This window comes from Pleurodeles waltl, chromosome 4_2 (assembly GCF_031143425.1).
Source record: "Pleurodeles waltl isolate 20211129_DDA chromosome 4_2, aPleWal1.hap1.20221129, whole genome shotgun sequence".
In the NCBI taxonomy this organism is placed as follows: Eukaryota; Metazoa; Chordata; class Amphibia; order Caudata; family Salamandridae; genus Pleurodeles; species Pleurodeles waltl.
This window is the reverse complement of record NC_090443.1, coordinates 870,763,285-870,790,782: the sequence shown is the minus strand read 5'-3', so window position 1 is coordinate 870,790,782 and position 27,498 is coordinate 870,763,285. Positions and strand designations below refer to the sequence as shown.

The 27,498-nt window shown below is 43.2% G+C and overlaps 1 protein-coding gene across 2 annotated transcripts in view; it reads right to left on the bottom strand.

Moving 5' to 3' along the window:
- Positions 1-27,498, bottom strand: part of GLIS1 (GLIS family zinc finger 1) — a 1,044,855-nt gene that overhangs the window by 193,834 nt on the left and 823,523 nt on the right. For both annotated transcript variants that reach the window (XM_069232645.1, XM_069232646.1), the window contains exon 7: positions 21,681-21,804. In XM_069232645.1, the coding sequence (XP_069088746.1) occupies positions 21,681-21,804 (124 nt within the window). The remainder of the gene's footprint in view (positions 1-21,680; positions 21,805-27,498) is intronic.

The window sequence follows — 27,498 nt, the reverse complement described above, 5'->3', positions numbered from 1 at the left end:
TCTACGGTTGTAACTGACTTCTTGCCAATCCAATATGGCTTCAGTTTGACTTATTTTCTTTTTCGAAGTAGGCATGGCTGTGGTCGTATAAAAGGCAAAAGTTCCATTCAGTCTGTGCCTGGCAACATTGCCTGTTGGTGGGTTTAACTAACTTTTATGAAGTTTGCACTTGATCTACCTCTGCTGTTCATCTTTATTATTTGCCCCTCTCCATACAATTGTGCCACAGTGTCTGTGTTTGTATTATCTCGACTTGTGTCCCCCTCAGTGCTAGTGTAATAGTGACTTGCTGCTGTCCTAGACTGATTTGGAGATATTCTTTGTCCTCTTCTTTGCTGCTTGATAGCACCGGACAAGTGATTGCACTTCCTGGGAATAGAGTTGTGCTCTCAAAAAGGTTACATTATTAATGGCTACATTTGTAATCCAATACTTCTATCTTTCATAGCTCTCCCCCTCAGGTTGCCAGTACCTGATTACCTTACCTCTTCCCTTGTTTTGGTTCTCTGTTTTCCTAGAGTCATTGATACCGGTATTATGTATCAGTCTGGGTGTTGTAGCAGTGGTTGTTTTTAACCTGTGGTCCAGGGATAGCTGGGGGTTTGCAACCGTTCTCAGGGGGTCTGGGACTGCTTAGAATATCATATAATATTAGCAGGTTAATAAAGTGAATATAAATAAAAACGCAGGATGTACCACTGAAGATTTTAAAACATTCCTTATATGTGAAAGAATTGGAAATTGGAGGCTAAAAATTAAATAAGTATCCTCAGATTGATTCCTGGGATCAGTTTAAGTGCATCAAACAGAATATAGTATAGATGATGAGTGGCCTCAATTGATTTAAGAAAAGGTCCAATCTTCACATTAAAATTAACATTTTGATTTTTTGTAGATAGTTTGCAAATTAAATAACATGTTTTGTCATTTGTTTATTTGTCTGATAAACTCTCTTTGTGTATTTGTTGTGGTTTGTTGCAGTTCAAATCATTGAAAATGGCTAGGCCGATGTCCCTGGCTTCCAGTAATGACTCAGGGGGGTCCCCAGATTTCAATAATGATTCATTGGGGGTCACCTGTGCCAGTAATGATTAGGTGGAATTCCGCAGAAGTCAAATGTTTAGGAGCCACTAGTTTAGAGGATGACTGGGAGGAAAAGAATCAGCGGCAGGGACTGTTGGGCCCTGTATATGTCACCCTGCCTATTCTGGCTAGGTCAGAATTTACATGATAGTAGAAATTACTCAAGGAAATTTGCCTGGTGTGGTGCAAACCTGTTCCTTAGTTTTTGGAGAAATTAGTGTTAAAAAATGGTTTCAGTCTGAGCAAGAAGAGGTCAAATTATAGTGATATCTGGACCGTTAATCTAGGAAGGTCTGCAAACCTGGGTTTGTAGACATGAAGCTCAACGACATGGTTCCCGAGTCCTGAAAAATTTAAGTGAAAAAAGCAAAGGGGGGCACCCCATGACCCCCATACTCCGTTGGGGGAGTCCCCAGGGGCTCACCCAAAGAAGAAAACATAAAAAGGTTTATTTTCTTGTGGGGCCACAGACCCTGCTGGAGGATTCCAGGATCCATATGTTCCACTGAGATCCATGAAATCTAGTCAGATGATGTCGTTTTAGACAGTATTAATGATGTCATCAATGATTTAACATGTCACGAGTGATGCCTAAGCACATATAAATATGTGGAATATTTAGATTGAAATGAGAATGTTGAAAGAGAACTGGTTAGAAAACAACTATTAAGTTTGCAGATGAAATACAATGACCACAGTGAGCTATGAGACCGTGCACTAAAAGGTCACAGCAGAAAGGAATTTGCAGTGAGCAGAGTTTTCTTGTGTGTGGCCAACTGTAGACTAGATAGATAGACAAATGATGGATGGATAGATAGATAGATAGATAGATAGATAGATAGATAGATAGATAGATAGATAGATAGACAGATAGATAGAGAAATAGATAGATAAATAATGTGTTGAATGCCATTCAAAACTGGCTGACTACTAGGCCTGCACAGGCAGTGTATTGTATGTAATAAGTGGCCTAGATAAAAAATAGTTGTGTTTTTTATGCTTTTCTGTATTCATCATTTCACTTCGGAAACCAACCCAGTACATATTGAACCAATTTAAAATGCAGCATGGGATAAGCAAATCAATATGTTCAATTAAACAAAATGAGTGGAAAGCGCGGTCAGAAAAATCACACCCTGGAAAACTGCAAAACTGCGAAGCAAGCGTGCTAGCCTTCCATCCAAGGCTAGAGGTCGCCATGCACAATTGGAATTGCTCGAGCGCCGCTAATGAGGCGGAGTGAAGGTCGTTTGTGGCTGGAATGACTGCGATGCATGTGGTTTGGATGTAGGAGACACAATGAGATTGGGCCGCACAGGGTTCACAGGTACATTTTTACTTTTTAGGAAGAAAATGGCATGTTAATTCCAAACAACTTTGTATCCCTAACGTTGCCGCACCATTACTGTGGGCATAGTTGGACAACATAGGAAGTGAGCCTAAAATCCAGGCGCAATGTGTTATGGGCACTGTTATGAGTCATGTATAGCTACATTGAAGGAAGTTGATCACAAATTCAAACCTTAATATGCCTGTGCTTTATCCAAATGCAAACCCACACACCCTTAAGTGGCGCTTGTGTGCCCAAAGTATGCCAATGTAGATATATTACAATGACCATATGTGTTGACCATCAAATAAAAAAATATATATATATGGTTTACGTTTGGGACATCAGAAATTAACGAAGTTAAATACTGTGTAGTGAAATGGCTAACAGAAGTGGAAATAGAGAACACCAGTGTGAATTTGTTTGAGGTGCCCAGTAATATATAGTAGGACTCATGGAAACGGCAACGCCCCAGGTAATGTTCCCTTCATCTGCTGAGCATCTTTTGTACTGTGCCACTTCTCTACTAGTACGATAAGGGCCTAACAGAGAAGTGGGTCCCATTGAATGGAGGAGGCCACAAACATACAAACCTTAGAATAGTTCTCACACTATAATTATACGGGAAGACAGAGGTGTGGCTTTTAGGAGGAGGCAGGGCCATGCAGGGTGGAGCTTTGGACTCCCTGCACTACTCAGACCCACCTACCATTACCCGCAGCAAGAACACAATTAGCTGGAGAAACTTTGCATTCCTGGGGAGATTTTAAATGGAGTTCAGCTGTTCAGAGCATTCACACTTGAGCTGGAAACCTACTGTTTGGAGGGGTTAACAGCTCACCATGAGTGGCTTATCACCCAACTGCTGTTGGTCTGTTATGGCTTACGGCATCTTATGGTAAGTTTGATGGGAGTCAAATGCAAATTCTAGGGACAGGGGAACTCAAGGGATGTTGTGCCCAAATGTCAACCAGAATCCCAAGCATGCTTTAGGGGTGAGAGGAGTGCTTTCAGGCCATACGTAACAGGCTTTTGAGGCAGGGTTCAGGGCAGAAGGAATTAATATAGTTGATCCCATGAGCACAATAATACTCTCTACCCAGTGCAGTGAAGCCTGTTTCTAGCAGGTACTGAGGGCATAAAGCTAGGGTCAGATTGCATCCAGAATACCTGCTCTGACGCAGAAACAGCTAGGCGTGGCCAAAAGCAGTGTTTTGTCGGTTCAGGGGCAAGAGCATGCAGTGCACTGCATGACTAAAGCCAACTTATTGGACCCACATAGACGTACTGGGCATGGTTGAAGGTGGCACTCATTAGACTCTTGAGACTGAGGGGATGGGCTCCTGGTGTAGCTAAATACAATGCCCTATTCTCAGAACCTAGTGGGTACCAGAGACCAATTGCTGCTGGGGCATATCAAAGGGTGTAGCTGGATAAGATGCCCTGCAGCCAGATCCCACTGCCCATGGGTAAAGGCTTAGTCCAGTGGGCTTTGGAGTGGGGAGGTCATTTTGTATAGCATGGCCAACTGCAATGTGTTGCACCCAAAGCCTACTGGGGCTGGCTGGGGTCAGAGGGTTGTGTCTTACATAAAAAAATCACCAACAGCTGACAGAATGTCGTCAAAAAATGAGATGCAGTGTTCCAAGGAGTCACTATCTACTTGGGCAGGAGCCTTGCCAGGAACAATAGCCCTCACTTCCCATTAGGAGACATGCTTCATCATCGGGCCAAGCTCCTCCTCAGGCCGGCACTGCAATGCCTGACGGGCCCACTACAGGGCTCTTTACCAGAGATCTTTTTGATGAAATTGCCAGACATGAGTACAGGAGTGAGGGGTTAGGCAAAAAAGTTCGTTAAAATTGACTATGGGTGTCAAAAAAGACAATCTTTACTGGGACCTGATACCCATGTCAAAGTTAAAAACAAAGGAAGGGGAAATAGGGCATAATGAACTGGTTCCCTCGGATCTGTACCTAGTGTGTTCCTAACACCTTGATTGTTGGTGTCTGCATGCAGGTGTTGTGTGTGGGTTGTTTACACTATAGAACCCATAAACATGGTTAACATGTTTCTCACTCAAATAGTCTAAAACATCTAGTGGCCATTCATCAGGACATAAACAAATCCTATTCCTCATTAAGAGAGTAAAGGTACCTCTTGCCAACTTTGTGTATGATGCCAAATTTCTTACAATAGTACTGCAACACAAGCAGGGACTCTCATAGATTCAGGTGATCAAGCCCCTTGGAGATAACATGGGCTCTAGTTGTTCTTCCAATGAACCATTTGTTGCCAGGAATGTAGCGGTTTTCATGCTTCCTGATAGAAATGTCCCCTGCATGATCAACAGGTGTCTGTCACTGCCCTGAATGCCCAACTCTATGTGAAACTGGTATCCCAACTTTATATTTCGGCCACATCATCATGCCATTCTAGTGTGTGCATGGAGGCCTAGGCCTGCCCCTGGCATGGGACAGTCTAGAACCTTTTCTGTGTCGTGGAGTGGCATACAAAGCATGGCTTATTAATGGGCTTAGGATGACTATCTATGCCGTGAGTGAATCACACAAAGCGGAGGTGGCAGTGTACTGAGTTTTTGTGAATCTTTAGTGTGATTTAGACCCATATTCATACTTTTTTTGCACTGCATTTGCGTCATTTTTTGACGCAAAAGTAGCACAAACTTACAAATTACAATTATGTTTTGTACGTTTGCACAGCTTTTGCTTAAACAAATTATGCAAATGCAGCGCAAAAAAAGTAGAAATATGGGCCTAAGTCTTTTCCTTTGTGTCAGTGTGAGGAGAGTCTACTTATGTCTTTCATGTAAAGTTCTGTTGTTATGTGAAACCAATAACATTGTGCAGACATTCTATGTGTGTGCCCAATTATATGTGCAGTGAGTGTGTAACACATATCCTAGTAGGATCCTCTGTGTGGTATGGGCCTAAGTACGTGGACCAGTGGGCACCATTTAGGATGTCTCTTAGTTTATCATGGCACAAAATGAAGAGTGATACACTTTCCCTCTGGCACTGGAAGTGTACTGACTGCATTCCTGTGTAGTGGCAGTTCCTTCGTTTGGGGTGAAGGAGAGTCGCCCTCCGATGCGAGTGCAGAAAACATGAAAATTAAAACGGTAATAGAACAATTTATAACCATTTTATTTTTCATGCTGGCAGCTGAGTCTGAGGGTTGGGCCATTGCTGCTGATTGGCTGCAGGGAGGACTGATGTGCACTTCACTTTAAAGCGCACATGTCACTTTGGCTGCACTTTAAACCTCTGAAATCCAAGCTGTCTTAGACAGATGGGTGGAGAACATGCACAGGCCTCCTGTGTCTGAGAGAGCATCGAGGCAGCCTGCTCAGCCCAGTCCTGGTGGTTTTCTCATGCTGCCTAACATTATCAGCCGCATGCCCTGGGCGGCTGCTGAAAAGATGTCAAACTTCACTGCGCTTTTGTTGTGGTCATTGCCAAACACCACCCCTGCAGTATTTTTTAACAAAGTGTTGCAGGTCTTTATTGAATGAGTTGTGACTCTATAGATATATTTGATAATATCGTGAATTTATACACAATGAAGAACTGTATATGGAACATATCCACGCTGTTCCTGACAATATGCATAAAATTATTTATCCGCAAAATTGAAAACATTAAAATCCACTGCAGGCTCAGTGGGTATTCTAGGATTCCTTCTTACCCCAAACAGGAACCAAATAGACCTAAAAAAAATTCAAGCAGATTTTAATTATCTTCAACAGATGCTTGTGATACATAATGGTTCCTGTATTTTGTAAGCTGCTGTAACTAGAACAGCCCAGACGTTTCATGGAGTACTGCCACGATTTTATGTCTTTTGAAAAAATATACTCACTTTAATTGGTCATCTAAGGCACACCTAGTCTTTGCTGATGAATTAACGATGATGTTTACAAATGCGCCTTTTTGCTTCATCTAGACACACAAATATCATTCTTGGTTGGTGGCAGCCACTGGCGCACAGATCCAGACTGGCCTTTTATTCCGGTGGCCTGGAGACACTGGAGGCAGGTTTCAAAAGCCCAGGGGCACTGCTGGTCCTCTGCCACTTTCTGCTCTCGGAGATTAATTACAGCAGGCACAGGGGCTTTAAGGGTTCAAGAGGGGACGAGAAGGTGAGTGGTCGGAGAAGAAGAGAAAGAGGAGAGATGAAGAGAGAGATAGAATGGATGGGTGAATAGAGAGAGCTAGAGATGGGAGAAAATGGAGCAGGGCGGGTTGAAGCATTTTTGCCGGGTCAGCTTTAGGCATCCCAGTGCGGCCCAGCTGCCACCTCCATCACTCTCTTCAGCTTCCTGAGATGATAGAAGCAGGCACACCACAACCATAAGCAGGGAGACAGAGGTGAAGGAAAGAAAGAGGATGGTAAGAAAGTGAGCGAGGGGAAGATGGAGAGAAATCTAAGCTACAGAGAAGAAAGTCTGCGGTAGGAAGAAAGAAAGAGGGTGGCTAGATGGATGGGATGACAGAGGGGAGGATGAGGCTAGAGGATGGTAAGACCAAAAATAAAGGAGGGAGAAAAAGATCAGAGGAAAGGGAGTAAAAAATAAGATCAGGAGGAACAAAGAGAAAGACAAAGGCTTGCTGTTGTGGGAGTTTTGGGTGATTTTTGATCATCAGGATGCCAATGTACCTGTGTGTGATCCGATTAAAAACACACATCTATATTAACAGTTGAAAATGTACATTCACGAAAGGAGCAACTAGTAAGCAAGCATGCCTGGCACATGAGAATTCTGTGGATTAGGCTCATCCTCGTCTCTAAGGGAATGTGCAGTAAAAGCTGCCCACTACTCAAAAGCAGCACTATGAAACAATGTGTTCAAATATTGCATTGTAATTGCATTTATATAGCGCTTACTATACCTGATGAAGCATCTAAGCGCTTTATACCAGGCAGCACATAGCTGAAGAACCCAAAGTTAGTGTTTTTGTTCAGTAGTTATTAGGATTAGTTTGTGCTCTTAAGGAAATAACTCATTGCATTTACTTCAGTTTCTATTTGAAGGGTGGACATTTAAGGCCAAAACTGTTTAAACAAGTCACCCTGAGAATCTAACCTACTAGCATGAGATCCAATTTAGGGTAGGGGTGGTGGAGGGAAGAACTTCCTGGATGGTCAAGAGTATTGTGTCAGGAAGCCATGTTCCTGGGCAATGCCTTGTGAGAGTCAAACAACAAAGCTAAAGATTGCAGTCCTGCGGGGCAATTCCAATAGGTGTCAGTATAGGTTGATCCTTGCGTTCTTACCTGCACCTACCTGCATCAGCACAGAGACCAGCCAACATAACTGAACTCTCAACGAGAATTCAGGGAGAATTAAGGACGCCATAAATGAATAATCTGGCAAAATAAATGATAAATCTGAGAAAGACTTCACTATCTCAAGTGGAATCAGGAATTACTTGAAAAGTATTCCTTACAAATAATAGCACAGATTGTTTATGTGCTATGAGGCTTGGCATGAGAAAATAATCATATAAAGCAGACACACACATATGCTGCATATATGTTGGCAAGATGGTACATCAGCATAAGAAAGTAGGTGATTACATCAATACAGTGCTTCAAATTGAAATATAAAAGTGCAGATACTTACTGCTTAGAGTACCTATTTGCTCCTGAGAAGTGCTGGTACTCTCCTGTTAAATGTAGTGCTGAAAAGCACAGGTATTCTCACTCTCAAATGACATAGGTGCAGGTACTGAGTACCGGACAGTACTTTCCCATTTAAAGCACTGCATCAGTCTGTTGATACGCAGGCAGCAGAGTTTGGAAGTGGTGCAATAATAATATTCATGAGGAGTAGCTAGTAGTTTAATGCTGACATCCATGAGGCGCAGCTAGATCAGAGATAGTTCTGATACTAAGGAGTCTAATGTGGAAATGTATCCTGTATTCTGGTTTGTCATGAGCTTTGCTTTAAGACCATTATTTGTATGTAGGCATGTGGCTTCTTTAACGCCAACTAAACTACAGAGCAAAGGAGCACTTTACAAAAATCAAGCGTAGTGTACTTAGGTAGGGGGAAGGAGCCTAGAAAGAGAGAGAGGAAAGTGCAGTGAGTGGGCTCAGGAGTGGTAGAAGTATCAATGAGGTAGAGAGGACATTGCTGAATGAGAATATGTTCTTCAGTCAAGGGAATAGCCAGAAAATTAAAATACCCCTGACTTTGAACCAAACCCTTTATGGAACCATGTGAGCAAAGCATGCAAGCCTGAGCATTCCTAGAATATTTCCCTTCGCCCTTAAATCCATAGAGCAGTGGTTCCCAACCTGTGGTCCGGGGACCCCTCGGGGTCTGCGAAGCCTCCTCAGGGGGGTCCGCGACTGCTTAGTAAATTAAATAATGTTAGCAAACTAGGTCCCCAGCTTTCAGTAATTACTAATTAGGGGGTCCCCGGATTCCAAAAATGATTCAGTGGGGGTCCCCAGGTTCCAGTAATGATAAAGTAAGGGTCCAAAGATGTCAAAAGGTTGGGAACCACTGCCATAGAGCTATCTATTCATCCTCCCACTCTTTCAACCACTCATCTAGTCATGCTTTCGCTCTCTAATCTTCCTTTCACAACTCATCCCTCTAATGACTATTTCATTCACACGCTAATTGATCCATCCGTCCTACCAAACATTCCTACACTCTTGCATCCACTTATCATTTCACCTTTCCTTCCATCCATCCATCCATCAGCCTGTTCACCCATCCTTTCATCCATCTTTCACTGTTCCTTCCATCTTTTTTACAATTTATCCTTTCACCCTTGCATCCTTTTATCTGTCCTTGCGGCCTCCCTACCTTTGTTTTTTTATCCTTCCGTTCACCTTTCCGTTTACCTTTATGTCCTTTATCCCCTTCCTTCCATCTCCCCTTCCTCCACTGTCAGCTTCTGTAGACCATCGTTCTTTTCTTCTAACCTTACTTTTCTTGCCTAGCTGTGTCTCTCCCACTTGCCCACTTAGCAGCTCACTCTGCCATTTTTCATAGTTACATATGTTTTCTTTCTCTTCTTCCTTCATTACATTTGGCTCACTTAGCATCCCTCGGCTCCCACCCCTCAGCACCGTCCTGGTATTCTCATGCAGCGTTTTATGAGTTTTTGTCTGTAGACTTTGAGGCAGAAGAGGCCATCATAAAACTAATAAGCATTTTACTAGGACCCAGATTACAAGCTATGGGTCATGTGTGTACCTCCACCTTAGCCGTGAATGTGGGTAGAGGCTCATGACACCGCTGTCTTCAGTTGGTGGGACAACGGGAGGTTACAATGAGGTGAGATTGTGTGAAAAGACTGCACCTTTCTTGTGTTAGTTGTTTTAAGCTAGTTTGGGAAATGAGGGCACACTCTATCGCGTTGGGGTTCAGTTTGAGGAAGGATTTGGACACCCATGCGTGTATGATGGCAAGTCAATCCTTCAATACCTCGATTTTGTGGCCAGATCAATTTTTTAAATGCACTGATGTTTAAAGGTAAAGAAAATCCCATTCATTCAAAACAAGATTTATTTCAGGAGGCCATTCTGATTTTAAAAGAACCTTCAACCATATTGTATCTAGTTGACAGGTGTGTGGCACACGTGATAAATGTGTGAAGAATGTAATGTTCTGCATGGCTTCTTCTTGTTGGAAAGCGGTGCTTTCAAATGCAGAAAACACAAATGTCTGAGTTTCCTTTTGTTACTACCTTGCTATTTCCCCAGGTCACACATTTCACTTTGGTCGCCTGCCCAGTCTCTCCAAACTCTGTAACTCTGGCTAGAACAGGTTCATTTTGCAGCTCTGCAATTAGCAGCTGGAAACATACCTTACCTTTCCTTGTTCCTCATCTATGAGGGCCCCCTGGCCCTCTAAAAGCATCTGAGTGGATCTGTATGCTCGGTTCCACCACCTACAACTGCCAAAATTGTCTCTCTACTACACCCTACCTGGAATCGCAGCTTCAGCATAGGAGGAATTCTTCAGGGTTTACACGGAAGCAAAGCAATGACATTGTAACATCTGATGATGAAGCTCCCATACTCATACCCTGATCACTCTGTTAACAAATCACCCCCCTTCAAAAAGAGCCTGAAAATTACTGTCTAAAAGGAGGTGTTTTGCCTTTTCACCCAATCTAATGGCTAACACTGATAAAAAAGGGCTGGACCCATGAACTCAATGCAAACCCCCATTGTTTGACCTTGCCATGGAGTGTCACCAAGTGCCCCTTAATCTTCATATCTGTGAGAGGGATGAAGCTGGAAATGTCATCGCACCAATAGGATAGATTTTGGTGGTATGCAAATCCCTTAAAGAAATTCTACATTTTTCTGCTAACCACACAGTCGCATCAGTTTTCATTCGTCTGGTACAGGATGCCCAAATGCTCTGCCCATTTGCGAGTGTGCTACTGGTATAAAGGGAAGCCAGATCATACGTTTCTGCATTAAACAGGGAATGCCTACAGTACGTACGTAAATCCTGCTACATTAAATCAGATATTCTGTTCACTGTTGCTTTAGTATATGGTTAATGCCCTTTCTGAGGATGCATTTTTAGATCTGGACCAAGATCTTTTGATGTTACTTAAATTATATATAAAATATCCTTACTTATATGGGCTTTCAGTCAGGGCTGTTCAACCACTATTCTGTTATTGTGTTATTCACATTTTTGTTTTGCCCACTACAACACTGAGCAATGGGTCAGCCCAATTGAGCCACTGGATAACTTCACTGTGAGTAGTGGCAGTGCGCCGCTTCACAAGGAGCACATCCACACAGAAAGCATTTCCCTTAAGTACCAGTGGCTAGCAATGTGTGCTTTATGCTACCAAAATATATTTTTGCCTTTAGCCATGTTTTTTTAATTGATGAGGGGCCAGCAGTTATCGCAAGAATAAAGTTTTTCAGAAACCATGACAAACCAAGCTTTGATAAAGCTAAAAGGCTGGCGGCCAACGCTGGACCTATTGAGTTTGCTACTGCTTGTTTATGATTGCATTCGGAAATTTCTTTCCACGTTTTCTGCTAAGTTTGCATATTTTTGAGGACTGGTGGGTGAATATCCTGAGAATTTTAGGGAATATAGGCGAATTCTGTTTAATTCTCTCATATTTTAAGGTGGAGAACAGGAGATCTTCTCAAAACCGGGGAAAATAGGGATATTCGTGTCAGTAATGCTTGCAAAATAAACGAAAACTTTGATGAAAGCAGAAACAAGGCAAAATTGATTATACTTAAAATTTACATTAATTGACTTCTCGTAGAAGTGGAGTACATCACAGAATAAAATTACCTACACTTCATACAACTTGTGTGAAATCTTTTACCTACTTTACAAATGAGATTCGATTTTAGAAGTCGTTGTCAGGAAGTACATTTTCTAGAAGCAAAGAACACTTAACTGTTGATCGACGTCATGATCTGCCATAGTAGGGAAAGACTCTAAGAATAAAGTATTGGTTATTTAATCAAGCAAACAATATTCTCTGACGTAAAAGGCATGTCAGCTGCTACATGGTAATCTTAAAAGAATGCAAATGCGTCAGAGGTCACGCTTTTGTAGTGTCAGCAAGCTATTTTCAAATTCCCGGTCGACGGTTTAAAAATAATAATAATATGTTTTGAGATTCAAAACGCGATGCAAATCTTAAATGTGACAGTTGTCATTAGCGTCTCGTATTATCCGGCCGTAATGTACTGCTTGAGGATTTAAATCTATAGTCTCCAAACACATTATCCTCTTCAATCTATAAATACATGTCATCAATCAAAATCCTAAACGGCTTAACCTTTGGCTTTAACATCTGTTATCTGAACGGGCCTTTGAGCAGCTGTGATTAGAGCCGTTTTGACCACATGTTTCAGACACTGTACAAGGAAACATTCGAGAAAATAAACGCATTAGGGGCCAGAAAGGTTACGTTTGGCCGGGGCCACGGCGGCTGAGGGTACTCCTCTTGCAGTAAGGGGCATTTCCCTTTTATGTCTCCCCCATCCGCCCCCTCATTTCGCCCCGTCCCACTCTGAGGCCGCCATGTTTACGCGCGGGAGCTGTGCGCTGCGCACGTGCCGGAGGGAGGACTTGCGCTGGTCCTTCCAGCATCCTCCTCTGGCCTGAGCACACACTGTCTTTGAAGTCTGGGACGAGGGCGGGGATCTTTTCAAACAGTTCATCTTGGTACGGCCAGCTTTCATCACTGACATTTAAAACACGCTACGGTTTTCACTGGCGCAGGAAAATAAATAAATAACTGTCCAAAGTAATTCAAGAAGTCCCAGGGGCGAACCGCTCTGCAAATTAATACTGCGGTTCCTTTGAAAAAAAGATGCATGCGCGTTTTCAGGTAGAATAAAAAGTCCATTATATAGTTCTACATGTGGAATAGTATGTAAACGTCTGAAAGCTGATTCATGCTGCGGTGTGAGTGGCTTATCGAGGCCACGAGCATTTTTTTCACACGGTGTGGCCGGCTATGGAGTGTCCTCTGAGACTCTCTATCACACACACCACATGTTCTGCAATATACAGAAACGTGACTGCTTTTTGACCTTCAAAGGAACAATATTTTACTAACTATAAATTATTTTGGGTAAAAATAAGGAGTACCTTACCCAGGATCAAATACAACTAAGCTTCTGGTACAGATTTAGTTAGTTAGGGCTCTAAGCACGTCAGATGCTTCTGTAGTGCACGCGTCACAAACGTCATGTGGGGCCTTTTATAGTATAATGAACACTTAGTTTTTAAAATGACAAACAATGTCCTGTTATACATTTTCAGGCACTTCCGGCATATGCTGCCTCTTCCTGGTGGCTGGTGTTTCCGCCTCTTAAAGAATAGTCACAAAAGATACCAAATCATGCTTTAGTGATATATAATATCGCACGTTTGTGGAGGCGGCAGGAGGCGGCAGCCAATCGTGCTAGGGCAGGAGCCCTTTAAACTTTCCTCGGCGCTCCCGCTGCTAGGGACGCGCGTTTGTGGAGGCGGCAGGAGGCGGCAGCCAATCGTGCTAGGGCAGGAGCCCTTTAAACTTTCCTCGGCGCTCCCGCTGCTCGGGACGCGCGTTTGTGGAAGCGGCAGGAGGCGGCAGCCAATCGTGCTAGGGCAGGAGCCCTTTAAACTTTCCTCGGCGCTCCCGCTGTGCGGGACGCGCACGGGCGGCGCCCGGGCAAAGCCCGGGCCAAGGGCGGGCCCGTCCTGCGCCCGTCATCGTCCGAAAGAGGCTGGGCTGGGCCACCCCTCTTTCGCTTATAGTAAGGAGTGATTGCCCAAATTCTTTTCATCTACCTGATACATTTTTTTGGTGTCTCTATTGTGTTGCTAGTGGACTTTTAATCTTCTATTTATTCTGATAACGCTTTAGTAAGCTGTATACTTGGGCTCCATTTAATTGAGTTATTGTGCCTTCTGGGAAATATATACTTGTTGTTCTGTGTTACTGCTGATATATGTAGGTGCCCTTTACTTTGTTACGATATATAAAAGTTCTGTGTAGGGGAGGGCTATAAATACTAAATACTAGACAGTCCATCAAGTATTTTATCAATACTAGTAGTGGTTGTTATATACGTGAGGGTGGTGTAGAATGGCTATAAATATTTCCACCCTGGATAATTACTTGGTTAACATGGTGAGCAAGATAAACATTGATAGAAGGATATCCTTAGGGAAGGAGTCCACCTCAGAAATTTTTTCTTCTGTAGACGATGGTAGCGGTTCTAATATGGTGGATCCCCCTAATATTGAAGCTTTGCCTTTGGGAAACTCAGCCATTTTACCCTTAGCTTTAGAACCACCAACTCAAGACCCATTGGAGCCCCCGAGTGAGCCTGCATTGTCTCACTCTCCTCCTAAGAGAGCTGTTAGAAAATGCAGAAAAACGCAAATTAAGCGGTGGAACATACATCCTAAACCAACGATAGAATATGGTCATAGAAGTAATGTAGCTAATAACGAGATTATAATTAATAAGGACGATGTGAATTGTGATCTCTTGGGTCACATCGCTAAGCTATTCGAGGAAAAACTAGACCATATGACTAAACCTCTTATAGAGAAAATTGAATTGTTATCTACGGAGGTATCTAGGTTGGGTGGTCTTTTAGATAAGATGAGTAAGGAACAGACTATGAAACGGTCTGAGCTACCCGTTCAATCCGGTAACTCTGCACAATTGGCTGTAGCACAGAGGTCATGTTTACCAGAATCTAGGGAGCCACCATGTATGGTGGATAGTACCTCTCATATGAAAGCAGCTGCATCTAATATCGTGAGGTACACTACTCCCGTGAACAGACCAAATCATATTGATCTCCCACCTGATTGTGAACCATATGTCATAGTCCTCTCGAATGTCCCTCCCTTAGACCCAACAGCAATGAATTTCCGTGAGGAATCACATGATTCTCTCAAACGGAAATCAGTTGCTTGGTTAAACAAAAATTGTGGCTTCCCCCCACATCTATCCGATCATATACTGTCTACCAGACGGGTACCATGGATCGGAAACGCGAGGAAAAAATGTAAGGGGGATTGTGTAATTGTTAATTTTAGGCACCCTCAACATGTTGCGACTGTTCTTCTTAGAGCAGCTTCTTTGGATGTAGAAGAATCTGACGAGGGTGTGCACCCTCTGGGTTATTTTTATAGACATTTAGCCAGTACATCAGAACTCTCTAAAAAACACAGACTCTTGACTAATAGAAGAAACACAAATTTGTATATTCCAATTGAAAATAGATTTTCGGTACTGAGTACTTTGGATGAAAACGATTGACTCCCACGAGCAGGGGATTCTATCACAGAAATGTTAGTATATACCCAGACGTGGGATCAAAAACAGAGTATAGAATATTTAGAACCGAAACTTATAGTACCTCCGAGCCCCAGAAATTCATGGACAGTTAAATTGGCAAATAGCGTTAAATCCCCTTATTCTATTTTGAGTAAGGTAATCGGTTTGGGCGTACCTGATAAGTGCCTCACAGTGACTATGGAGGTTAATGACGTTAGTAAAGACTATAATCAAGACAAAGAGTTAAATCCTTTAGTTGAACTAGAGGATGTTACAGAAAAAGACAACTTACCTATAGTATTAGATTCACCCTGTGTAAAAGGGGAAACAAATATTAGACTGATATCTTGGAATATAGCTGGCTTAGCCAGGAACCTTGAGGATGTGGTATGGTGTTCCTATATTGAGAATTACGATATCATATTCCTACAGGAAACTTGGATGGTAGAAACCCCCCATAGGTTGAGGTATAAAACATACTGTTCTCATGCTATTCCATCAACTAGAGGTAGAGCCTCAGGGGGGCTGGTTATCTGGGTTAAAGTGACTCTAGAAATAGATGTCACCCAGTTATCCATCCCCTCTCAGGACCTACTAGGCCTTAAAATTGATACAAGAGGGAAAGAAACTATACATTTAATAAACATATATAATAGACCGTCCCCATCTAACAAGGAATCAGAGGTGGTAGAACTCTTGGATTCCTCTTTAGATTCATTAGGAGATAATGTAAAGGTGTTAGTTGGTGGGGATTTTAACTGTAATTATGAGCCTGTCTTGGGGTTGGAAAAACTATTTGATGAACAAGATGCTGCTAATGATATTTTGCCCTTAGAATCTGAAAGCTCAGCTAAAAGCACAAAAGCCGCCTTACAGATTTTACAGTTGACTGTGGTACATGATCTAAGGGCTTGTAATGGTCGATTCCGATCAGACAGACCAGCAGCTCCAACCTATTTTAGGGGAAATTCCAGGTCACATATAGATTTTGTAATGGCTACCCGGAATATATGGGACCAAATAACTGATTTCAAGATAGACCATAGGACGGAGAGTGATCATTTCCCTCTCCAACTATGGCTAGACTCTCAATCATTTATTATTAGATCCGTAGAAGAGACCCTATTAAATACCACGGTCGCGGAGCTAGAGGTAACCAATAACAGGCGTGCTCTAAGATGGCCATATATCTTGGGATCAGAAAAGACGCTGGAAAATATTTACAATGTATTTACTGAAACGGTAGGAGGCTTACAGCCAGCATTAGTGGGAACACAAGATGTTCTAGATTTACATCTTAAGCTGGTAGATGCACTAACTCCACTACTGAGTAAAATTTATTAAAAAGATGGTAATAGGATAAGGAACCATCTTGAGACAGCAAACCCATGGTATAATAAAGATTGTCGAATAGCAAAATCAAGACTGATCCAGGCAGTAAAATCCGGGAACTGTTTGGATATAAAAAGCGGTAGATTAGCCTACAAAAACACTATGGCCCAAGCTAAAAAAGTATGGGGTGAAAGTTTTTGGGAGGATCTCTTGAATGCAGCTAAGTTACGGGATCAGAGCATGTTCTGGAATTTAATCACTAAGGGAAATAAGCAGGGTAGATCAACAAAGGATATTTTCCTAGATGAAAATACTTGGTGTGATCACTTCACTAAGCTCTATGCTAACAAAAAGGAGAGTTTGCCCTTCGGGGACTATGAGCCAATTTTAGAAATGAGTATTGCTCCATTAACTTTTAGTTTAGAAGAAACTAATAAGGCTTTATTAGCTGTGAAAATGGGCAAAGCCCCAGGCCCTGATAAAATTCCTGGCGATCTACTAAAATATGATGTGGATGTGTGGGGGCCTTATATAAATTACCTGAGTAATTCCATTGTGGCAGGCACACCAATCCCCGATTCATGGAAAGGGGCAGAAATCATAACAATTTTTAAAAAAGGTGATCGCTATGATCCAAGTAATTACCGCCCAATAAGTTTAATAGACACTTTTCAAAAGATATATGCCAGACATATTTTAAATAGGCTTTTAGACTGGATTGAAGAGACTAAAATACTAACCAAATATCAGGCGGGTTTTAGAATAAAAATCAGTACGGTTGACCAGGTGTTTAGGTTTATGTGCATCTGTTGGAAGTATATAAACATAAGGAAGGGTAGTCTCTATGTGGCATTCGTGGATCTAAGGGCCGCCTTTGATCTTGTTCCGCGCAATATGTTGTGGATTACATTAAGGAACATGGCGGTCCCTGGGGAACTACTTAAAGAACTTATTAAGCTTCACACAGGGAACTATGCAAAAATAAGATGGGGAAAAGATGGTGAAACCTCAAGGGCCATACCTGTAGACCGTGGTGTGCGCCAAGGTTGCGTGTTAGCACCTACACTCTTCTCATTATATGTTAATGATATTCCGAGCTACTTAAGGAATTGTGTACATGACTCCCCGAAGCTAGGTGGTGAGCCGGTTACGGCATTATTATTTGCCGATGATACCATCCTTATTTCTCAAACTCCGAGAGGTTTGCAAAACTTAGTGGAATCTTTCCAGAAGTATTGTGTGGGGAAGGGGCTAGAAATAAATCCCACCAAAACTAAGTATATGTCCATAAACCCCAAGAAATCCCTCAGGAATAATCTGTCCTTGGAGAATCAAAAACTGGAACAGGTAGGGAGTTTTAATTATTTGGGGTTAATGCTGGATAGTAATCTGTCCTGGAAAGGACAGATGGATAAAAGCATCTTATCCCTTAAACAAAACTCAATGCCTATTTTAAAAGTACACGGAGCTAGTTATTCTAAAGCAATCTCACCGGCACTTGAAGTATATAAAGCGAAGGCCCAATCGACCGCCCTTTATGGTGCTGAACTCTGGGGCTACTATTGTAACAATCATTTTGGAAAAACGGAAAACCACTTTGTACGAAGGCTACTTAAAATACCGACAAGAACTCCTCTAGTCCCTGTTTTCCTTGATATTAACCTTAAAAGAGCAGACTATCAAGCATTATTAAGACCACTGCTGTATTGGGTTAGGTTATGGGTAACCCCGGAGTTGAGTGATTACAAGAGTGGATTGACTGAATTAACTCAGATAGATGGTTATATGAATACCCCTTGGTTAAAATATGTATCTAAGTGGTATGAGAGATTAGGTTTATCACACCTATGGGAAGTTCCTCAGAATATGACAACATGTACCAGGAAATATTTAAAGGACACCTTCTGGTCTTATGTCAACGGAGAGCTATTGCATAGTTCATCGATTGGTATTCTGACTTTGAACTTTTTGAACATAAAAGATACACCTAATTTCGAACAATTTTGGATGAGATCGGTCCTCCACTGGCAAAAGCACTATATCTACAGTTTAGGTACGGGGTCTTACAGATTAATGCATACACATGCAATTGAGTAGGGGTAAAAGGTTGTGAATTGTGCACTCTCTGTACTTTAGGGGCTAAAGAAGATGTTGTTCATCTACTCTTCTTTTGCCCAGTATACAAGAAACCAAGGGATTGTTGGATCAAACCCGTTTGTAAATATGTGGGGGTTAGATCCTACAAAGAAGCAGAGCGCATATTTCAGTCTAATACTTCACAATTAGTGGTGTTTGGCACGAGTAGATTTTTATTTAATGTGTACCTTATCAGAAAACGCCTTGGTCACAAACTGTAATATTTTGTTAGGTGGCCCGCTCTTTCCCTTCCTTGTATAGGTATATGATGCACTGTTTCTTCGATCCAAGTTATTTAATTTTTTTAGTTCTGGCTTTTAATTAATTTATAAGTTGTTATTTATATTTTTATATGCGGTACTGCTTAATCATGGAGACATCTATATATTTCTTGCCAACTGTATGTATTGTATCTTATATTTAATTGTGAAATGTATATATGTATGTTGTATCTATCTCTTGTCTTGACTTTTATGGCAATATTTGCCGAAATAAAGTTTAACGTAACGTAACGATATATAAATACATACTGCGCTGCTCTCTACTTAAGGTTGCCCTACACATATAAACATAGCTTTGTTTACACATACCTACTGGGTCCTAGAAGAAGCTTGATAGGGGCCAAGAGAGAAATACTCACTGAACTTGAACTGAGGACAACAGCTTGGCACAACCTTAGAGGGGGTCTGTTTGCTGATCCATAGGGAACTAGTATGCTTGGTAAAGTCACTTTCAGCCTTAGCCCCCGATTCCACGTGGGTTAAAAAAAGGAGGAGGTGAATACCAACACCCTGGGGGGAGGTACTTAACGGCTGCAACAAACACCTCACATTCCAGGGTTTCATCTTATAAATGAGGCACTACATGCAAAGCATTTAAGGAACCACATTTTACAGGCTTTGGTTATTTTGGGCATCCCTATTTCTCCAATACTTTTTGGTGGTCTGACTTGCCAAAATGTGGTAGGGGAATCCAGGGGTCTGATATCTCCTGTCCGCACGTGGATTTGAATTATTCCCCTAACTCCCAATCGGAGCCTCAGACTCCAGTGAGCTCTAAAAGTCTCTCCTTTAGGAGCTGCAGTCCGAGTCCAATGAAAGCTGCTTGTCCTCAGCCTGGCCCAGCCCATGCCCTTAATTGAGATGCTTGACGGTGAAAGTGACGTGAGCAAGATCAGATGATGAAGGATAAATTAGAAGACTCTCAGAGTCTGGGGTTAATGAGGTAGATGCTTCATATAAATTGTCGGGTCAAATCAGAGATGCCTCTGAACTCTCATTGGTGTGTCCTCCAAAGATGTAGCGTTTACTAATGGGGTCCCTGCAGTGCCCCCAGTCAGTGTTAAAGAAATGATTTCCACACTTCGCGTTGTTTTTGCATTGAAAGGCATCTGTCACAAGCGCATAGTTTGATTTATGAGTGTAAGGAACTGACAAGAGGTGGATATGCAGTCATAGACTGTTGGACCCATGCATTAACATTACCTTGACATCATTTAATATTTGGAATGGCCGAGACTGCCACCAGTAATGGGACGTGGATGTTTCCGAGCAGGAGTGCCTTGAAAAGTTTTGTGACGTCGGAAACTTTAACATTTGTGAGTATTCACTAACTTCTCCATGATCCATTCCCACAATAGAAACAATAAGAGATTTACTCCTGTAATTCACAGTCCAAGGCAGAAATGAGAAAGAAACACACCCAAACATAGCAGAATGGGTTTCCCCTTGGGAGAAGTATTTTTTTCTGTGGGGAAAGAAAAGTGCAATTTCACCAATAAAAAGGAATTTTATACCCATAAGTGTACTCTATGCACAATTACGCATGTGGAAAGCCTTCACATAGACATAATTAGTAATTTACAAAATGTTTCCAGGAGTATTCTTGGAAACCCGCAGCTGTAACAAATTACCGGACATACTCTTGGAGAGGTTTATAAGTTCCGTACTACCTTCATATTCCACTTATTTTATTTTGTAGGTCTTCTTCATTCGAACTCCCTACCTAGAGATGGTTTAAGGTATGGGAAATTTGGGCAAATGCCCAGGGGCACCACCTATAAAGGGGGGCCCCGGGACTCTGAACATACTCTTTCTTTGACCTCTGTTGATTCTCTTCCCCTATCTGAGCCTCTTTCACTCTCTGTCTCCCGTACCTCTAACTCAGTGGCATCTTAAAGATTGGGCAAGGCTGTGGCCTTGTTCAAATTAAATATATTTAGTACTGTTTGGCAACATGTGGGCTTGAAATGGGTAATACAAACCAAATGTGTTCCATACAGGAACCTCAAAATATGTTTTACCAGGGGCCCCCAAAATCCTTAAAATTAAACTGTCCCTATCACCAGATATTCAAACACCTCCCTTCTCCCCAGAGACGCAAGTCCCAATAAAAATATGAATTTTTGCATCTAGGAAGGCATTAGTGAGCACTGCTGCTCTCTGCTGTGAATATGCACATCAATAAAACCGGCACAGCTCATACCACAACTTTGTCTTTTTCACTTTATGTTAATTGCCACAAACTCACTGCTTATGTACCACCGCCTTGGTTGGTAAAATGTTTATTTCCAAATGTTATTACTGCTAATTAAACAAATGATTCGGACTACAACATAACGCACCCTGTGGGTCCGTCTTTCACAATTTTTATTTTTTATTTTTTCAAAAGCAGTACCAAAATATATAACAATTGCTCAATTTAAACTGAGGTTAAGAATGTCTATTGTACATGTTAATTATCATGCAACACATTTCAATGAACAAATGGGGCAGCGCAGCGCACAGCAGTGTCCAGACGTAATGAGATTAGAATTGACTGAGAAGATTTCATTGTAAAATTACAAAAAACTGCAGTCTATTGCTATACACGAAACCAGAAATTAGGCAAACCGGTAACTAACAGAATGTTTTAAATACTGAAGTCTTACATTAGCATTTTTATAGACACATCTAAAAATACATTTGTTCTTACCTGTTAGCATGTCGTGACCAACAGGTCTGCCACATTTCCCCTCCGCAATATGTTGGGATGACGGGTGAAGTTGCTGGATGCCTAAGCATTCATTCAGTACCTCTTCATCAGTGCGTGAATGCAGCTAAAAATGAGATGAAAACTGTGAGGTCTGTGTCCAAAGCGAGGTAAATCACCGCATTTTGAAGTAGCATGGACAGTCGCCAACGGCTATGCACACCGGGAAGGAGTGGGTACAACTTTAAACATCTCTTCGTTACTGAGGGTCAATGCACAAAACAAAAAGTACTCAAATTTATGACATTTGAACATCTAGCATCCACTCCACGTCCTCCTTACATTATTCGATTCCAATTCCACATTGCATGTCCTTATTTGAATCCAACACAAATCTGCAGGCCCTCTGGCTTACTTTCTTTCATATACTCGTGTGAATTGCCCTGTGTGAACCCATAGCCTATAACCTCTTCCTCCTACAAGCTGGAAATCACTTGACTTCAAACTATTAATCTTCTAAACTTCTGCTGCTCTTTCAATTCAGTTACTATTCAAACGAGCATTCCCAATACCCTCCCACACTGGCATTCACATCTCACTTCCTAATTGGAGATTATTCTACACTTTCTGTTCACCCAAACAGTCAATCCCATGATCTGACATCTCTAACCATCCACCATGAACTGACCACCCACTCTATGACCACTAACTCCCGCCGGTTGCCCCACAAACTGGGACAATGCATGTAAGGATTTTCTGCTGAGAACTAAAGACTGAACTCACTACCCCAAACCCACCAAAATATCCTTAAATCTTGGGATCTGGATTATGGTGCTATTCCCTATAAACTCCCTTTATGCCTCATCAGAGGCAGTAAGTGCTACATAAATGCAATTATGGATGAAAAAATGAATGACATTTCACAATATGGGATTTTCCATACCTTCTATATGCATCAACAAAAACATTTTCTACTCAAACCAGTCTTTTACCGGTAATTTGTGTGACTTTTTTTCACCCAAGGTACACCCTAGTGTGATATTTTCAAAGACACAGACAAATTTCATTTTATTGTAGGTACAATTCTGCATATTTCTTTGTGAATTTTCATGAAATTTAATGGAAAAATATAACATTTTTAATTCTGTTTATAACTAGGGATATTCTGCTTGCATGGTTGACTTTCCATGATGGATGGGTGCAGGAGGTGGCTGTTGGAAGATATTAATCAGTCACAACGTCCTAACTGTGTGGACATTCGCGTGCCTTCCCAATAATTTTTTACCACACCTTACGTGTGTACTTCCTCCAAATAAGGTTTGAGTACATGTGACAACAATTTGGAAAAGTTACCGAAATACCTGCATGTTTAATAGGACTGTAAGGATAAAAATGTCTCCTCCTGAAAAAAAATGTTTCTGGGGAGAAATATGTGCCAATGCTCATTTCACCCACATTTATTCTTGCGCTGGGGGTGTCCATCGTTGGGAATACATGCATTTGCCATTCCACCGGGATCCTTCAAAGTCTAAATATCCTCGTTGACAAGGCAGGATTAGCTGAGCACAAAATTTACAGAAACATGCTGTAAATCAAGACGAGCGCCTGTGCTTATCACATCCGGCGCAGCGACGGTTCCGCTTAGGCAGACCGGTATACGGGCGTCGCGTCGAAGGCGACGGCTTTCCATTTAAATTAATGTTTTGGCAAAAAAGTGTTGGAGTCATGTTCTGGAAAACCGCAAAGTCGGTTGTATTGAAAACAGCAGGAGAGGAGAATTAAGTTAGAAAAGCATTTCTAATTCCCTTTTAAACAGCACACAGTTGCCAAGCTGCGGTTTTAATAGCGCGCTCGAGTTACCGCGCGCCATCCATCATAGCTCGTAGGCATGAGCACTTTGGTATTGTTTCAGGAAGACACGGCTCGAATACTGACCTCTCTCGGGATTGGCTCATCCGAATAGCGTGTCCTGACCCTGCTATCCGGAAAATGAAAATACTGTTTGTGCTTTCCTTTACTCAAGATACTATCGCGCATAACGGGTCCTCTTTTTCACAGCTGTGGCCAATAAGGCGTAATTGCAACCAAATAAACCACGAGGCATCCTGAACTTGTTTACCATCAGAGACCTACATCAGTTGCTGCCAGCGTTTTCTCCCAGTGCATTTTTATGACCATTTCGGATAAGCAGGTTAACTCAGGCAGTGCTTAATTTGTAAAAGAAAAGGTGCCGGGCTCACAGTCTTGCTTAGAAGCCGGCTGCCGGAGCTATTCGATGTTCGGGTTGCGAAATATCAAAGGCTGCGTTGTCTTGATTATAGTTGTAGTTATTTATTTATTTTAAGTTAAAAAAAAAAATGTTTTACTGAACATTGGATGCCAATTTAGGGTAACCTAGAATCACTAAATTACAGAAAAAGGTAAAATGAAATAAAAGTTACAAGGGCAGTCAGAGATCAGTAAAATGAAAAGAAAGTTCCTCTCCGGCATTGCTTTATCAATCCCCTAGGATACATTCTTATTTGAAATGACCTCCAATCTAGCCATATAACCCACTATAGCAGGCTATACTGGCCATTAAAGACCTGCTCCAGCCTTTAACAAGGGAGCGGGACTTTAATGCGTCCATTTTCTTGCGATAATGGCATTACTCCTAGTCCTACTCCCTCGCCTTCCTTTCAAACCAATGAGGCTTCCTGCCTCCCACTAGACCCTCCCCTTCCCTTTTAAACCCCCCCCCACCCCTACCCCCGCCTGTACAAAAACCAAGCCCAAGCAGCAACTCAGACAGTCCGTACCGGGAGGGCGGGAGGGAACGGAAAGGAAGGCGAGGGAGTAGGACTAGGAGTAATGCCATTATCGCAAGAAAATGGACGCATTACCTCCCGTCCCTCCCTCGCCTTCCTTTCAAACCAATGAGACATAGCAAGAAGCACACAGGAGACGGACACTGAGTTGCAAGAAGTTCAATATCATGCACAAAGGCCACCAAAACCCCACCCCTAAGACTACATAGAGGATAAGACCCGGTGAACCAATACCGACTCCAAACAACCCAAGTCCGACCGGCCAGAATGCCGAACGAACGCCAAAGGTGAGGCCCAAGTGGCGGCCCTGCAAACTCCCACCACTGAAATCCCCTGAGACTCTGCCACCCAAGCCGCCATACCCCCGGTAGAACGACCCCAAACCCCCTGATGAGGAACAACCCCCATCAAGGAAAAAAACAAACAGAATCAATGATCTCACCCCCCGACTCAAGGAAGCCGTGGAAGGCATCTCCGCTACGGGCCGGCCCAAAATTTACAAAAAGCGAATCACCCTTACGGAAAGGAGCCACCACCCTCAGGCACTCCAACAAAGCCCTGCGTACATCCAACAAAAGCAAACGAACCACCACCACCAAAGCGGGATTCGGACAAAAGGAAGGAAGGATGACCTCCTGGCGAGCATGAAAAGAAGAATTGACATTCGGGATAAAAGAAGGTACCGGAACCAGAACCCCCCGATCCGGAAAAACTTCCCAAAAAGGAAAGGAACAGGCCAAGACCCCCAAGTCTACTAAACGGCGAGCCGAAGCAATGGCCACCAAAAAGAACGTCCTTAAGGAAAGAAGACGTAAACACAGTCCCCCAGAGGTTCAAAAGGATAATCCATTAAAACCTCCAATACCAAAGAAAGATCCCCTGAAGGAAAAGAACGTACAGGGCGAGGAAACAAATGAAAAAGCCCCTGAAAAAATCCCGGCAACAAATGACCCTTAACCGGAAGGCTGCGCCACGGACCTCAAAATGCCTGAATAGCCGCCCACTGTACCAGCAGAGACACCCCAGACACCCTCAACTGTGTACCGTCCTGCAAGACCTGCATCACATCAAAGAGAGACGTGCCAGTAGGATCCAATACATGCCTCAAGCATCAAGAAGAAAAAAACCTACCACAGCCTACCCTAAGAAAGTAAAGTGGAACGCCGCCAGGAACCCAGTAAAGTAGAACTTAAAGCCACTGGCACCCCCAGACCCGTCAAACCTCGGCGGGCCATTCCCAGGCAGTCAAGCGTAACCTCCCCTAAGACCTCAACGAGAGGCCGGGAAACTCCAGGGGAGACGGACACAGAGGAAGAGGCCACATCCGACCGGAACCAATTCGCCCTAGGCCAATGGGGAGCAATCAGGACAACCCTGGCCCCCAGAAGCCGCACCCTTAACAGCAAAGGCCCGAGTAGCTGAAACGGCGGGAACGCATACAAAAGGCCCCTCGGCCAAGGACACGACATCCCGTCCACCTCCCAGGCTTGGGGACACCGAAAACCGGGAGCCGAAGTGACCAAGCTACGCGTTTTACTCGGATGCGAACACATCCAGCACTGGAAGACCCCAGAGCCGAACCAGATGAAGAAACAGTGAACTCTGGATGGAGAAAAGTTGAGAGGAAGTAACACAATGCCCGAACGTATGCAGCCCTGAGAGCAGAAACCCACTCCTGAGCCCACACCAAAAAAATCTTCCAGGCCAGACCGAACAAAGCCCTAGACCAGGTCCCCCCATGAAGTATGACATAAGCCCTGGCCACTACGATGCCCGAACAAGCACAGCAGAACCACCAAATGACCTTGCAGCCGCAATCATAGAAAAGCACGGAGGGCCGTCTGTACCACAACCATCCCCACCATGGACCGGAGCACCACAAACTTCTTCACTGACACTGCCACCAAGCCAAGAAGAGTCCGAAACTGAGACCCCAGAAAAACCAGATCCTGGGATGGGACTAAACCGACAGCCCCCCGTTGATTAAAAAAACCGTGGTTCTGCCGGACACCAGAACTCGGGCAACCTGCTTCCGAAATAGGGCCTGCGAGGTAGAACGGAGCAAATGTCGTCCAGATATGGATGAGTAAACACCCCTTCTGAATGTAGCAAAGCCACCAGGGGGGCCAGTACCGTCGTAAAAATCTGAGGAGAAGTCTTGCGGCCGAACGGCAGAACACAAAACGGACAGTGCACCGGATCCACAGCAAACCTCAGGAACTATTGAGAGGATCCTGCCACAGGCACGTGTAGGCAAGCATCCTGCAGATCCAGTGACACCAGAAAGTCCCCTCGTCTGACCAATGGAAAAATAGTCTGAATGGACAGCATGCGGAAATGCACTGTCCTGATCCAGGTATTCACCTCCTTTAGATTGAGCACAGGCCGAAATCCCCCTGAAACTTTCTGTACAAGAAACAAGACCGAATAAGTGCCCCGACCCCGTTCGTCTAGCGGAACGCGGGAAATGGCCCCTTTGACCAGTAAGCCTCGCACTCCGTTCAACAATGCTCTTCTCCGTGACCCCCCTGAAGGCAGAGGTGTGGGACGTACCCCTGAATCTGGAGGAACCACAACAAAATCTATGACATAACCATTGGTCACAATGTCTATTACCCAATGATCGTTTACACTGTCCTCCCAAGCTGACAGAAAGTGACTCAGTCTTCCCCCAACCGGCCCTCTGCCAGGCCCACAGTGATTGTCAGGACCCCTTCTTGAAACCACCCCGGGTCGCAGGAGCAGACCACTTAGGCGAAAAACCCAGCTGAAAACGTCGTTTCCTGAATGAAAAGGATTTAGCAACCCTAGTAGGAGAAGATCAGGAATGCTTCTTCCACCCTTCACCCGAAGAAGAACCCCCTTTATAAGGTAAGGCATGCTTCCTCTCCTTAAATGCCTTGGAAAGCATGGACGGCAATTGCCCACCAAATAGGTTACGGCCTTCAAACGGCAGTCTCAACAAGGCCGCCTTCTCCCCTGGATCAGCCTTCCAGGAACGCAACCAGAGGGAC